At 43.2% G+C, this 16,344-nt stretch overlaps 1 protein-coding gene across 1 annotated transcript; it reads right to left on the reverse strand.

The window, feature by feature from the left end:
• Positions 1 to 5,043: 5,043 nt before the first annotated feature.
• LOC144381527 (large ribosomal subunit protein eL39-like) lies at positions 5,044 to 8,158 on the reverse strand. Its single transcript, XM_078069999.1, has 3 exons — positions 8,144 to 8,158; positions 5,301 to 5,392; positions 5,044 to 5,092 (listed from the first exon to the last, which is right to left on the reverse strand). The coding sequence occupies exons 1-3, from the start codon at positions 8,156 to 8,158 to the stop codon at positions 5,044 to 5,046; spliced, it is 156 nt and encodes a 51-aa protein (XP_077926125.1).
• Between the last annotated feature and the right edge of the window lie 8,186 nt (positions 8,159 to 16,344).

Genomic DNA, 16,344 nt, shown 5'->3' on the forward strand with positions numbered 1-16,344 from the left:
TTAAGCGTCTGCCTTCGGCTCAGGTCATGATCTCAGGGTCCTGGGATCGAGCCCCATATCGGGCTCCCTGCTCGGTGGGAAGCCTGCTTCTCCCTCTCCCACTCCCCCTGCTTGTGTTCCCTCTCTCGCTGTGTCTCTCTGTCAAATAAATAAATAAAATCTTAAAAATAAAAAAAATAAAATTTGGCAGGCTTCAAAGCATCAAAGATCGACGCTCTTCCCTCTCTGCCAGACCGGAGCAAGGCAGTGATCTGGGAGAAGCGGATCTGCTCAGGTGCTCGGCTCCATAGTTCACACTGTGGTGTGGCCACAGATCGTGAGCCAACCCTGCCCTTTTGGCCGAAAGCTGCCGCTTTCACCTCCATCCGTTGGTCTCCTGTGTCTCATTTCTCAGATGCTTCAGAGCTCCATAGGGGAAGAAAGAGGTGTTATTATTTACTGACCTCCCCAAATACAAATCATCCATTTCCTTCTTTATTTAAAATTCAGCAACCATCATGGCTTATTACTGAGTCGAAACTCAGCGTAAAACATCTTACTAATATTGCGATTTGCATTGTAAGTGCTCAGCAATAATTTACCAAGATGTCCTTTTTAAAACATGTGACTGCTTTTTCCAAGGGCCCGTGGCAGCTTATGACTGTGGGGTAGAGGTGTGTGGCAGCTTACATCACTGCCCTCCACCTGCTCTGACTTTGGCCACAGCTGAGGTGGATCAAACTCTACCACCTCAGGCAGGTACCCTGTGTTGTTCATTTTCAGCCCCACAGTCCTCTCCCAAGCCAGGAGGCTGCTCACCCAGCCTGCAAGCACAGCCTGCAATTGCGGGGGAGCCAACGCCCACAGAGGCAACCCTCAGGCAATGAAGGAGCTGAGTCTGTGAAGAAATGCTCTGGATGTCTGTCTGTCCTTCGGGTGGCCAATTCTTTTCATTCTTTTTTTCAAAGATTTTATTTATTTCTTTGAGGGAGAGACAGAGACAGAGAGAGAGCAGGCGTGTGCAGGAGTGGGGTAGTGGGGAGAGGCAAAGGGAAAGGGAGAAGGAGAAGCAGACTCCCCACTGAGCAGGGAGCCCAATGTGGGGCTCAGATCCCAGGACCCTGGGGTCCGAAGGCAGATGCTTAACTGACTGAGCCACCCAGGCACCCGTGATTGGGCAATTCTGGGAGGCATTTAGAACACTGCTCAAGAGGTTCAAGGGGAACTGACTGCGTTTATCCCACAGAAATAATAGATAGTACACCCTTTTACTGGCATTTCCTCCTTTCCTGTATCTGCCCTTCACTCCTGCTTCCAGGGATCACCTCTCAATCAAACTACCTGCCCTCGAATCCTGCTTGTCTTTGGAGAGACCCAAACCAAGGTAATGACAAAAGAGGATATACTCCATCCAGAAGGGGCAGACTCCTCCTTCCTTGTGGTAGGTGATTCCATCCCAACCTATGTCCATACACAAGACATATTACGTACACCCACACCCACATACACATGTGTGCACACGCAGATACACAGACACACGTATGCTCACACAGACACATACAGATACATACACACAACCACACATGTGGACATACATACACATGCATGTGCATATAGATACATACACACAATCGCACCCATACGTCAGGCTCCCGGTCATTGCCTCGGACCACGTTTCACTGTCACCACCTAAGGGTGTAAAGAAAGACCACGTCTCCATCAAAGCCATGTCCCTGATTGCTGGCCTTTTCTTACCCCCTGGGCTTATTCAGCTATATTCTGAACTTGTGCTGTTTACTACACTCAACAACTGGTTCAAGTGCAAGACGACATCTCCTAACCCTGGGAGAAAATGTGAAGGTCTTTGTTGAGCTGAATTACAAATACAGTTCCAAGTTCCTTGGTTGGCTTATCCCAACCTTGAGCAGTTAAACAATACTTTCTGACACTTACTGCTATCCTTTCCCCATTTTAGCCAAGGGCTTTATTTGTGCATCCTGACCCATAAGTTTTTCCTGGATCACCTTCCTCATCATTCTTTTGTTTGGGATATTGCTATCGAGTTCCTTTTGTGTTTTTGGAGGAATATTTTTTTTCCCATTTACGTTCCAGAACTATTTCTTGAGGTGCTGGATTAGACAATCCCTTTGGAAGCAGCTTCCCACACAGCCTTTCCTTTAGTCTCACTGAAGCCCAGGCCTGGAATCCGGCTCCCTTTTTATTCCCACGGTTGCCTCTTTTCCTGAGAGTCTGGATATTTGGGGCCCTGGGGCAGGCTGAGTTCCCCAGAAGCAGACATTGAGATTATTACACAATAAGTTTTTTAGGGAACGTCCTTGAGATCAACACCTGGGGTTGCGGGGAGGAACGGAAGCGGGCGGAGGGAGAACGCGGGCTCTCACACAGATGCAACAAGGCCTTGGCCCACAGAGAGTCCTGAAGCAGAGAAAGCTCTTCGGAGTCGTCCTGAGTTGAGTTGGCCCTGATTATCTCCTTGCAGGCCAGTCATTGGATGCTGGCTGCCCTGGAAGAGATAGTAACTGGGCTTTGACTCAGTCCAGCCGATTCCTAAAGACGGCTGACAGCTGAGGGCTGTGGGCTGCCAACATTCCCAGCAGCTGTGGAAACAAATCCTTCATCCCTAAGGGAGTGCGGGGTGGGGGAGGATCTGGGGAGCAGAGCGCATCCCCCGCAATCCCTCATTCTTCCACCAGCCATCCTGCAAATCCTCAGCCCTAGCCTCCGTCTACAGATCTTCCAGGTGAAAATCAAAGACTCAGCTACATCTTAAAAAACAAGCAGAAAAACCTACAAAAACTGTGGCACAGGATAGTCCTATTCTCTTACAAAACAAAAATTGAAATGTCAAACCTTTTTTGTTTTGGGTAAATGAAACGAAAGTCTATGTTCCAAAATATATTTCTGAAACCTAAGACGTTCTTTTCCAGATACACTAAATTTGTGAATTAGGTAGGAAATAGAAACTTTTTTCCCAAAATAAACCTTGAAGCAATTTGAAAATAAAGAGGACCTTCCTTTTGAACCGATGCTAAAAGTTAAGCAGACCCACAGGCACTGTGAACCAAACTTCTTAAGAGTTCAGAATTTGAAAAGATTGTAACGACAGATGTCCTAGAGTATATGGCCGGGTTTTTAAGTAACTAAGAGAATACTGTGCAGACTCCCAGTTAGAAACTTACACATTTTTTTCCCCGAACTTAAAAATACATTCAGGGGCGCCTGGGTGGCTCAGTCGTTAAGCGTCTGCCTTCGGCTCAGGTCATGATCCCAGGGTCCTGGGATCGAGCCCCACATTGGGCTCCCTGCTTGGCGGGAAGCCTGCTTCTCCCTCTCCCACTCCCGCTGCTCTCTCGCTGTGTCTCTCTCTGTCAAATAAATAAATAAAATCTTAAAAAAAAAAAAAAATCATACTTTTTTTTTTTAAAGATTTTATTTATTTATTTGTCAGAGAGAGCGCGCGAGAGAGCACAAGCAGGGGGAGCGGCGGGCAGAGGGAGAAGCAGGCTCCCCGCTGAGCAAGGAGCCCCATGTGGGACTCGATCCCAGGACCCCGGGATCATGACCCGAGTTGAAGGCAGACGCTTAACCGACTGAGCCACCCAGGCGTCCCTACATTCATACATTTTATAACTTAAAATACATTAACACGTCCTTCAGACATTATAAACTTACATGAAGACAGGACTGCAAGCCCATTTGGAGGTATGAACAACTCAATATTAAGTCATTGTTAAGGGTTGAGTTGTGTAACCTCCCTAACTCCCCAAAGAAGATATACTGAAGTCCTAACCACCAGTACCTCAGAGTGTGACCTTAGTTGGAGATAGAATCTTTCCAGAGGTAATCAAGTAAAAATGAGGTCATTAGGGTGGGCCATAATCCAATAGGGTGTTCTCATAAAAAGGAGAGTTAGGGTCATAGAGAAAACCAGACATAGAGGGAAATCTATGTGAAGACACAAGGAGAACGCCATCTACAAGCCAAGGAATGCCCAAGGCCACCAGGAGTTGGGAGAGAAGACACCGAACAGATTCTCCCTTATAGCTCTTGAGAGAACCAACCATACTGACACCTTGATTTTGGACTTCTAGTCTCCAGAACTAAGAGATAATGAATTTCTGTTGTTTTAGCCATATAGTTGGTGGTACCTTGTCACTGGGGCCCCAGGAAACCAACACAGCTACTCCAACAGCATCTTCTCCATTCAGCTCGTGTTTCCTTCTTCCGTGAAGGCAACTCAGAAGTCAAATGGACTTGATTTTGGTTCAATCATTTGGGCAAGTTACTTAATTTCTCCAAGACTATTTTCTCATCATGTAAAATAAGAACATTAATAATACCTACTGTAGAGTTCTTTTGACTATGAAATGAGCTAAAATAGATAAGATCCTTCCTTTCTAGGTGTTATAAATTCAAGAGCATCATATAAGTCCAACTGGCTATCTTCCCAAAAAATGCTTATAAATCGATTAATGGTCAGTCTGATCCTTGTAATTTTTATGCCCCTTAGAGTTTCAAGTTCAGCATCACTTCCTGTGTTCATTACTGCCTGTTATTAATATTGCTGCTATTATTTTTCAAGTCTCAATGATTGAAACTGTTAAGTCTCTTGAAACAAAATAATTACCTTTATGTATTGAAGAAGTCATAGACCAGAAAGACAACAACCTTAGAGCAAGCACCCAACCTTTCTTGACATGCCATAGTGGATCAGTCTGGGGCCACCATAAATTAATTAGCAGTGTGGGTCACCGCCAGGGACCGACTTCCAACCTCTTTTGAGCCAGATATGTACACAGAGTTTATTTTATTTTATTCTATTCTATTCTATTTATTTTTTCAGCTGGAAGGCCTCACATTTATTATTGAACCAACCTACTGGTATAGAAGCATAATAACAGAGAAAAATCATTTCCCTGATAAAACATGTCTATTGGCCAGGTAGGAGGGATGTTTACAGAGTGACAGGATAGGAACATATGATCTTTGTGCAGCTTAAATATGTGTGCCAATTAGGTGTGTCATCTCATGATGTGTGATGCCTTATAGACCCAGCTTGGTTCTTCTCCAGTGCCTCCTCTTGGAGTTGTACCTGATTTTTTTTTTTTAAGATTTTATTTATTTATTTGACAGAGAGAGACACAGCGAGAGAGGGAACACAAGCAAGGGGAGTGTGAGAGGGGAAGCAGGCTTTCCGCTGAGCAGGGAGCCCGATGAGGGGCTCGATTCCAGGACCCTGCATTCATGACCCAAGGCAAAGGCAGACGCTTAACGACTGAGCCACCCAGGCGCCCCTGTACCTGATTTTATTACCAGTTTTCATCTGAATCCACTGGGGAATGGGACAATTCTGCTTTTGTTTCTTGGCCAGGAATTGCTTGATTCTGAAAGTCTGTGAGAAGACATGGCGAGGAGCAGTCAGCCACACACAGCAGGATGGCGGTGAAAAGGAGAAGGGGGCTTTATTATTTTAAATGTATTTTTAAAACCAGATAATTTTCCTTGGTTTGTGTGACACAGACTCTTTCAAATAATACCCAAGTGCTACAACACTTTATATAGATGGTCTTTGGACCATTGGTTTGATTTTATTATTTGAACTCTTTTCATTCATTGACAGAGATAATTAAATCCTGATTAAACCACAGTGAGATACCACTTCACACTTCCTAGGATGGCTATAATTAAAAAAAAAAAAGGAAAATGGCAAGTATTGGTATGGATACGGAGAAACTGGAATCCTTGTACATTGCTGGCGGAAATGTAAAGGTACAATGCTGTGAAAAACAGTTTGGTGTTTCCTCAAAAAAGTTTAACATGAAATTCTTATAAGACCCAGTAATTCCAGTTCTAAGTGTATACCCCAAAGAACTGGAAACAAGGACTCAAACATTGTGCACCAATGTTCATAGCAGCATCATTTACAATAGCCACAAGGTGGAAACAACCCCTGTGTCCATCAACAGATGAATGGATGAACAAAATGCTCTATGTGCACACAATGGACTATTACTCAGCCATAAAAAGGAATGAAGTTCTGACATGTTACAACATGGATCAACCTTGAAAGCATTGTACTAACTGAAATAAGCCAGACACAAAAGGACACACATGTATGATTCCACTTACATGAAATATCTGTAATAGGCAAATTTATAGGCTCAAAAAGTAGATTTTAGGTTGCCAGGGGCTAAGGGTAGAGGAGAATGGGAGTTAATTGTTTGATGGGTACAGAGTTTCTATTTGGGGTGAAGGAAAATGTCTGGAAATGGACAGTGGTGATGGTTGTACAACATTATGCATGTAATTAACACCACTAAATTGTACACCTAACAGCGGCAAATCTTACATTATCTATATTTTACTACAATAAAATAAAAAGAAAGAAAAATCAATTTTATAATTATTCTCTTCTTTTCACACGGAACCTGGGACATGAAACAAGGAGCTCTACACCCATTGGATGATCTCGTGTCGTCTTCATCTTTGCACAGTGTTATGAGGGAAAAATTATTGTCTCCATTTGACCACTAAGGAAAGTAAGGCTCAGAGAGGTGCTCATGGCCAATAGCTACTAACTGACAGAGCTGGGTTGGATTCAAGTCCTAGTCCTTCCCCAGAGCTAAGTAGACAATACATAGATTTCTCTATCTATGATCTACCAAGATAATCCAAACACCAATATCCATCCTTTCTTTATAACAACAGATCCAGGTGAGTAGGGAAGAAGGGCCTGTGGGTCCCATAAAGGCGAATTTCCTGGTTCTGAAGGGAAACTGAGCAGAGTTTTCTCCAGTCCAGTTGATTATTGGTAAAGATAAGTTATGCCTTGAAAGTGTCACTGGAATGCTTCATGTATTTGCGACCTCAGTCATCTGGAAGACAGCCAAAAATCCAGAAGTGAGCAAAAATTACCTGTTAACACGTGGGAGGACAGAAACGAGTAAAATGATGTCACAGTACAAGCTGGCTGTAGTGTTGGGGCTGCAGCATTTCTGCATATGCTTCAAAGCCTTTTTTTTTTTTTTTAAAGATTTTATTTATTTATTTGACAGAGAGAGAGAGACAGCGAGAGCAGGAACACAAGCAGGGGGAGTGGGAGAGGGAGAAGCAGGCTTCCCGCCGAGCAGGGAGCCCGATGTGGGACTCGATCCCAGGACCCTGGGATCATGACCTGAGCCGAAGGCAGACGCTTAACGACTGAGCCACCCAGGCGCCCGCTTCAAAGCCTTTTTAAAAAATTTTTAAGATTTTATTTTTAAGTAATCTCTACACCTAACGTGGGGCTTGAACTCACAACCCCGAGATCAAGAGCTGTACGCTGTACTGACTGAGCCAGCCAGGTACCCCAAAGCCTTTCCTTATCCTGAGTCCCAATCTGCAGCTTTAGCAGCGAAGAGGTGGAGTGGGAGGAGATGGGGCAGTTTTCCTAAAGAGAATTGCAAATGGCTATCAAAAAGAGAATCTGCCCCTCCTGGTGAGCAGTATCCTTACTGCATCCTCTAGTCCCTTCCCCTTTGTCTTCTTTTTGACTCCTCTTTATCTACTGGACTTTTAAATGTTGGTGATACCCGGGGTTCTGTCCTTCCCACTTCCCTTCTCATATTATACATCCCCTTGACTGACCCATCCACAAACATGGCTTCAGCTACCCCCAGTCCCTGATGACATCTACATTTCCAGTCCTGACAGCTCTTAGACCCATTATACATCTCCACCTGGATGTCCCCAACTGTATCCATCATCTTCTTCTGAAACCTTCATTTCTGCTGGAATGACAGCATCGACCAACCGGTCACCCAAGCTAGAAACCTGGGAAACCTCCTGGACTCTCCCCTTTTCTCCTCTCTCTTTTTTTTTCCCCCCACCCTCCCTAGTTTTTCTGTCCTGTCAACTCTATCTCCTGTATGTTGCTAATCATTCCCCATTTTCTTTATCTCACTGTGCTTTGTTTAATTAATTCCTCCTTATCAAAACCTACCAGGACCACTGAAGTAGACTGTATTTGTCTTCCTGCCTCCAGGCTTATTCCTCTGCAATCTGTTCTCCAGAAAGTGGACAAACAAAACCACATTTAGTCATATTTTTCTTCTGCCTTAAAGTCTTCAGTGGCTAATGCTTGCTTGCAAGATCTCTCTCAAACTTCCAGGCTTGACATGGGTGACAAGTTCATTTGTGTTTTTTACCGCCTTGTCTCAGGCCACTTTGCTACACATCCCCTGAGCTGCGGTTATCCTGGCCAGCTTATAATTCCAAAAATACACCATGGCCCAATTTGCTTTTGTGCTTTGACGCGTACTGTTCTCTCCACTCGGAAGGTCCATGTACCCCCTCATCCTCCACCCCTCTGCTGAATGCTTATGGGTCCTTAGGGACATAGTTTGCATATCTTCTTTTAGAAGCATGTCTTGATGGCCGTGGGCTGATTTTGAAGCTTCTCCTTCATAAAGTTCCTTTATCAGCCTTATCAGTAGGGTGCAGAACTCTACTGCTTATCATGCTGTCTTAATACTGATTTTCTTGGATAACACCATCACGAGGCTACTTATTATAGGTAGGATCTGGGTCAAACAATTTGATACCTAGAAGGAATGAAAGACATGTTGAATGAATGCTCCTCACCTGGAAAATTATTCTTTCTCAGTCCAGATCATAGGGGGTTGGTAAGCAATCCCTCCCGGCATTAACAATGCCCTGAGAGCTCCTTGAGACTCCAAGTTTGGAAAGAAAAGATGAATTGGTTGAGAACCAAAAATCAGAGCATGTTAGAGAGACATTAGAGTCATAAGAAAGAGAGTAATGATAATGAAACTGGATTACTCTGTGTGACTACGTATCAGGGAAACTGGTAGACATTTCTCGTTTTTGCTTTCCAGCACGGTTTTTCCCTTTGTATCTTGGTATGTCCTTTGGGACACCAACCCTTCTCCACCAACTCAATCCCTGTGGTTCAGGTGGGGCTGATCCCAGGCTTCCACACCATTAGTAGACACATGCCCTTGGCCTGTCCAATCAGAGCATTCCATTCCTTTCCCTCGCCAATTGGTTCAGATCAATGACACTAAACACCAGGACCTTCTCTGGAGCTAAACTGAGATTTTCTGTATTTACTGAGGTTACTTGGCGCAAATACAAGGCAGAATTATAAACCTGCTGTGGCTGGTTACCAGCTTGGTCTCCATGTGGGAAAAGACTTGAGAATGAAGCCCAGGCAAAAGGAGGAAGAGCTGCAAGGCAGAAAATCAAATTGCTGATGATAATGTGCCAAATCCAACTTTGCATGAAGCCGAACCTGTTTTGTTTTGTTTCTCATGATAAAATAAATTATCCTTTTTGAACAAGGTAATTCAATTTGGTTGTCTGTCACTTACAACCCAAAAAGGCTTTATTAGTACTGAAATCAGGGTAGTTAGTAAATCCAGCGGGGGAAAAGTGAGTAGACAGGCCCCTCGTTCTGTGGTCCTGCGACAAGGATGTGTTTCCTTCCATCCAAATCATTTCACCCAGTGACCCTCTGGGCTTAAGGTCACTGACCCTCTAGGCATGTAGCAGAGGAAAGAGTACCCTAGAGGGAGGGGTGGATCTCAAACTATGGCCCACTTAGATGGGGCACATCTAGTCCCCATCCCATTCTCACTTGCCAAAAAATGTTTCACAATGGACTTTGTTTTCTACTAATTTTAATTACTAATACATTCTTCATGTAAAAATGGAAATATAGAAAAGGCAAAAAGTCCCCTTGACTTTACTTGACCATTCCCCTCCAGAGGCTACCCTTTATTCAGCTTGCATTCTTTTTTTTTTTTTTTAAGATTTTATTTATTTATTTGACAGAGAGAGAGAGAGACAGCGAGAGAGGGAACACAAGCAGGGGGCAGTGGGAGAGGGAGAAGCAGGCTTCCCACTGAGCGGGGAGCCCGATGCGGGGCTCGATCCCAGGATCCTGGGATCATGACCTGAGCCGAAGGCAGACGCTTAACGACTGAGCCACCCAGGCGCCCCGCAGCTTGCATTCTTTAAACACTTATTATAACATCAAGGATTGTTTTACTTGGCGGCTATATGATGTGACTGTGATTACAAAGGTCTGCCCACATCCATGCTAAAGGTAAAGTTCCAACTGCAGAAACACCTCTCCTCTCACTCTGTCACCCAACCCTAGGGGTATCTGAAATGGCACCTTCCTTCAAATCCCTTCTATGTGTTTAGCAATCTTCTCTGAAAGGTCACTATTGATGGGGCACCTGGGTGGCTCAGCCAGTTAAGCATCTGACTCTTGATTTTGGCTCAGGTCATGATCTCATGGCTGTGGGATCAAGCCCCACACTGAGCCTGAGTCAGGCTCTGCTGCTCAGTGAAGAGTCTACTTGTCCCTCTTCCTCTGCACCGCCCCCCCCCCAAATTGTGTGTGTTCTCTCTCTCTCAAATAAATAAATAAAATCTTAAAAAAAAAAGAAAAAAGGTTGCTATTGAACAGCATCCTGGGAAAAGAAGGATGAGGAAGGGCGCCTGGGTGGCTCAGTTGGTTAAGTGACTGCCTTCAGCTCAGGTCATGATCCCGGAGTCCCCGAATCGAGTCCCGCATCGGGCTTCCTGCTCAGCAGGGAGTCTGCTTCTCCCTCTGACCCTACCCCCTCTTGTGCTCTCTCTCTCTCTCAAATAAATAAAAAACCCCACAAAACTCAGCATTAAAAAAAAAAAAAGGATGAACAAAACTATGGCTTTTCTCATGTTTTTCCTCACTCATTTTTTTAAAAGTTATGTATCTAATGTACAAATATGGGCTTCATGTAAAAGATTCCAAAAATACAGAAATATAAGGAACAAAAGGTGAAAATCCACCCTCATCCCACAATCTCCCCTCGCCATTCCCTCCCCCTCATTATGTTGTATACCTTCCCAGTCCTTTTCTCTGCATTTTCATTATGTATCTTGCCAAACAGCAATATATTTTAGAAACTTTTCCATGTCAGGGTCATAAGATTAAAGGATTAAGTTATGACACAAACAGAGAATATGCCTCCAGGTAATGAGATGCAGGATAAGCAAGTTTCAAAGGGTGAGGATGGGCAGGAAATCTTTGTGCACAGGCCTGAATAGGGAGGGTTGGGCTGCCAGGGTATCGAAAGTACGTGTGGGACAAAGCACTCAGTGGGGCCACGTCACAAGCACACCTCACTGACTTCCCGGTTTTTCCATCCCTGCTGCTCAAATCCTGGTGGCTGGGAGGAGGGTTGTGTTAGTGTCATCGGGGTATTTATTTTAATAATTAAAATAATATGTACGTAAAACACTGATTCAATACATGAATGTGATTTTTTCATCTTAACATTTTGGTTTAAAGAGTAGACAATGGAAATTTCACACCATTCATCCAGTTAATCAGGATAAAGGAGGAGAGAGCAATTCAGGCAGATCTGTCTAAAAGGAAACACTGCTTTCCACTTCTTTTTTGCTGTGTTGACTCAGAAACCTGAGCTTGCCTGACCTAGTGCAGGGAGAAAAGGAGTACTGGAAATAAGATTCCTGCTTTACAGAGATGGGGAGATAGAAGGTATGCAGACTCCTGGTAAAGGCTAAATGATTCTGTTGACAAAAGATATAACCTCAATTTCACAATAGTAACAAGCTACCTTCTTAAGCTTCAATGAATTTCATTTTGAAGTCCTCCTTTCATTTTCTTGTTTGTATACTAGGACGTTTGGGTTGTGAATGATCCAAAACTAGCTTAGGCAAACACACACACACACACACACACACACACACACACACACACACACACACTGACTCATTTTACCAGTCAAAATAGTGGTGGGCAGGAGCTGACCTCAAGCACCACCAGATTTGGGGTTTCTCACTCCCATCTCTTCCCTAAGTTGTGTTAGCCTGAGGGCTTCTGAGAGAAACTTGACTTGGACTTGGTAAACTCTAGGCTCAACCCATCCCAATTCAGCCTCTTTCTCTGGATAAAGATGGAAAAAATGCTAGGGATGGACTCTGATTGGTCCTGGATCTCGTGACTGCCTTGAGCCAATACCTATGTCTTGAGGGACACATGGTTCTGATTGGCAGGTTGGGTTTTGTAGTCCTGGTGCGGTCAGTGTGGGGAAGGTTCCGTGACAAGCCCTGGGGCCAGAAACACAGAGTGAGGCAGGACCCTTCCCCAAAGGGAAGTGATGGCTTTTAATAGAAAGGAAGGGCTGCTGGGAAGACAATATGACAAATGTTTATGCTAGAGGTAATCTTTTATAAATGATCTAGCTAGAATTTTACCGCGATCGTGTGGATTAAAATAGAGCTTTGACATTCTATGTATCAAGGTCTTTATCCCCTGTGAGAGTATGTTTGTCACATCATTACCTTTAGTAAACATATCCTAAACTATTGAGGGAAACTATTCTTTTTCAGAGATTCTTTGATAGTGGCAATAGGAGCTACATTGGATGGAGCGCCTGGCTGGCTCAGTCAGTAGAGCATGTGACTCTTGATCTTGCAGTCACGAGTTCAAGCCCCACATTGGGCATAGAGATTATTTAAAAAAAAAAAAAAGGAAGGGCTATATCAGGATAGCTCATCAAAAGCAACACATTCTCACTAATTGTCCATGTGGTGGTTTACTTCTTTCTGCCCTTGCTAGAAGTAGCTGATTAAAAAGTGGGTAAATGCCAATTTGTAATTTTTGTAGTTAAAACACAGGTGCGGTGAATCACTTTGAGTTTCTTGAATTAATAACACTGGTATAAAATGAGGTGGGGAAGCATGTTCGGATATTGTGGGTATTTGCTTGGGTCACTCAGGGCCATGTCGGCATGGGAATCAGGAAGGCTGTCTTTAAGAAAGCTGTGGGTCACTTTTGGAGAAACATGGTTCTTTAAAACATTTACACCCACACAGTTTTTTTTCTTAGTGCAGCTCAGGGGGTTTGGGAGCTTCTGCTTTTTGGATGAGTAGCAAACAACCATGATAAACTTGAGGTCTGTCCTTCCATTACCTTTATGCCTGCTTTCCTCCATCTGTGGACAGCTCCGTTATGTCCCTGTTTGGTGGGCCAAGGCACTAGAAATCAGGAGATGCTCTATCTGTTTGCTCTCTGGGCCAGTGGTTTTCTTCTTTCAGTGCCCGGCTCTCGGCTCAGTGACAAGCACATCTACAACTGGTGGTGGATGAGCTGACACCAATGGTGAATCAGTGTTTCTCAAACTCACAGGAATCACCTAGGGATCTTGTTAAAATGCAGATTCTGGATTCAGTAGATCTGGGAGGGGACGGGAGAGTCTGCATTTCCACTAAACTCCCAGATGAAGTTGATGTTGCCAGTCCATGGAAACATATTTTAAGTAACAAGGTATTAAAGTCACAGGTAGGCTTTCCTAAATAAATTAGGTACTCTCCCTATACTTCTAGTTAACTTTTGATACTTTCACAAATTATATTAGATTAAGAAATAAGCTTTTAAGCAAGGTGTGATGTTATAATCAATACTAGAGTTTTGTGGCTTAGAAATTACATAGAAAGTATATAAAACGGATAAAATATAAAACATATAAAATGTTTTCATATTTGTTTATGGAGCCTAGAAAAGTATACAAGATCATTAGAGATCTGGTATAAACAGGAATATGAACTAGCAAGATGCAAATAAACAATCTTTACCTGTAGTTTTTGTTGTTTTTTTTTTTCTTTTAAGTCAGATGGATGGCATGGTCTTATTTCATGAAAAATTTCTGGACTAAAACTCCCTATTATAGTAAGACAAATACAAATAATAAAGGTTTTCAGGTCAAGATATGAAGGAGGAAAATAGAAACACTAAAATGACTTCTCTGTTTTGATTTTGACCGTAGCTCTCAATTCTGTCTGCCTGGTGTTTCCATCTTTAAGAGAATGAAAGAGGGATACCTGGGTGGCTCAGTCGGTTAAGCATCCGACTCTTCATTTTGGCTCGGGTCATGATTTCAGAGTCATGAGATCAAGCCCCGCGTCAGGCTCCACGCTTGGTGGGGAGTCTGCTTGAGATTCTCTCTCTCTCCCTCTCCCTCTGCCCCTCCCTCTACTCTCTCTTTCTTTCTCTCTCTCTCTCTCACAAATAAGTAAGGGACACCTGGGTGGCTCAGTCGGTTAAGTGTTGGCTTTTGGCTCAGGTCATGACCCCAGTAGTAAGACAAATACAAATAATAAAGGTTTTCAAGTCAAGATAAGAAGGAGGAAAATAGAAACACTAAGAGTTTCCAGAAGGAAACTCTACCTCCAGGGTTTCAATTACAGGACTGAATAAATGCCTTTTTAAATTTAAATAAGCTTGACTTGAAGTTTCTGGCCCCCTGAAGATGAAAATGATCTTAGTTGGCTGGGTGTTCTTGGAAGCACATGAATATCATTCTTTTTATGTTTCTTCTCCTACTGGGCCCAACATGGTGCTTTTGCACACAGTAGGTGCTTACAAATGAATGAATATCACAGAAGCCTTTCTGGGTTGGAAGTAGAGACCTGATTGTCTAATCCTAGTTTTTGCCATAAAGAATGTGTGACTATGCAGAAGTCGCTTAACCTGTTTGGACTCTGTTCTCATTTGAGATATGAAGGGTTTGGACCAAGTCACGTACAATCTTGGCTGATAGTATATCAGTTCCCACCAATGTAGCAGTACTGATTGCTGACAGTCTTTCTCATTTTTGATTGGTCCAGAGACCTATACTGTTCGGTCAGTGCTTTTGCTGTGCTGTTAAATATTTTAAATATTTCTCCTGTCAATTTATTAATTCAACAAACATTGGGTATCTCCTACCTGTCAGGCACCGGGCTGGGCCCTGGGATACAGTGGAGAGTGAAACAGACATGGTGTATTGTTTTCATGCATCTTACTTCCAGGGCTCTGCTGATCAATACGGTAGCCACTAACCAACCATATGTGGCTGTTGAGCACCTGAAAGGTGGCTAATCCAAATTGAGGTAGACTCTAAGTATAAAATGAACATCTGATTTAAAAGAGCATCCCCTAAAAGTATTTCATTAATAATTTTTATATTGATTATAAGTTAAATGATATTGTGGGATATATTGAGTTATATAAAATATGTTACTAAAATTAATTTGGCTGTTTTCTTGGTACTTTTTAAGTGTGGTTACCAGAAAATATAAAATCACATATGTGGCTTCCATTAGATCTCTAATGGAAGGCACTAGTTAGAGTAGGAGACCAGTGACTCCCAATTTTTAACGTGTCTATGAATCTCCTGAAAAATCTTGTTAAAATACAGCTCTGGTTCTAGCAGGTCAAGGCTGGGGCTTGAGTTCTGCATTTCTTTTTTTTTTTTTTTAAAGATTTTATTTATTTATTTGAGAGAGAGAGTGAGAGAGAGAAAGAGCACAAGAGGGGGGGAGCGGGAGAGGGAGAAGCAGACTCCCTGCTGAGAAGGTAGCCTGATGCGGGACTCGATCCCAGGACTCCAGGATCATGACCTGAGCCGAAGGAGTCGCTTAACCAACTGAGCCATCCAGGCGCCCGAGATTCTGCATTTCTTATGAGCTCCCAGGTGATGCTACCTTTGCACACAGCACCCTTTGAAGCAGACGGGAAGGGATTAAAAGGCTTATGAAATGGTCAATCAAATGTGGATTGAAATGTGGGGGGAAAATGTGTAGGTATGAATTCTTTATGGAAGGAATGAATATTAAGATAAACTCAAGCTGTCACAGACGAAATAATGGAAGTAAATGTAGTGTGAAGACAGCCTTTCTGTCAAACTGCTAAGAAACAGTTTGATGTCTTGTGAGAAATTTATTTATTTATTTATTATTATTTTTATTTTTTTAACTTTTTAATTTTTTTAAAGATTTCGTTTATTTATTTGACAGAGAGAGACACAGCGAGAGAGGGAACACAAGCAGGGGGAGTGGGAGAGGGAGAAGCAGGCTTCCCGTGGAGCAGGGAGCCCGATGTGGGGCTCCATCCCAGGACCCTGGGATCATGACCTGAGCCGAAGGCAGACGCTTAACGACTGAGCCACCCAGGCGCCACCTCTTGTGAGAAATTTAAAGGTACTATAAAAACTAGCATTTGTGTATGTAGCCCTCCAAACTTACCCACATGTGTATGGTATTCAGTAGTTGAATTCAACAAATATTTACTGAGCCAACGTGGCACAGTTATATCTACCAGCACATTGTGTGTATTTTCGGGATGAAAAGCTGAAGATGTGCTTCTTCTGAAACAGCTCATCATGGAGTCAGGGGAAGAGGAAGACACAACTGACCATACTATGGCCCAAGAGGGGCTAAGCTCCTGGTGGTGTTCTTGGTTTCCTTTCATTTTTACTAGTAACTGCACTCTGATTTCCCTGTGGA

The sequence above is a fragment of the Halichoerus grypus genome, chromosome 4, assembly GCF_964656455.1.
Source record: "Halichoerus grypus chromosome 4, mHalGry1.hap1.1, whole genome shotgun sequence".
Taxonomy (NCBI): Eukaryota; Metazoa; Chordata; class Mammalia; order Carnivora; family Phocidae; genus Halichoerus; species Halichoerus grypus.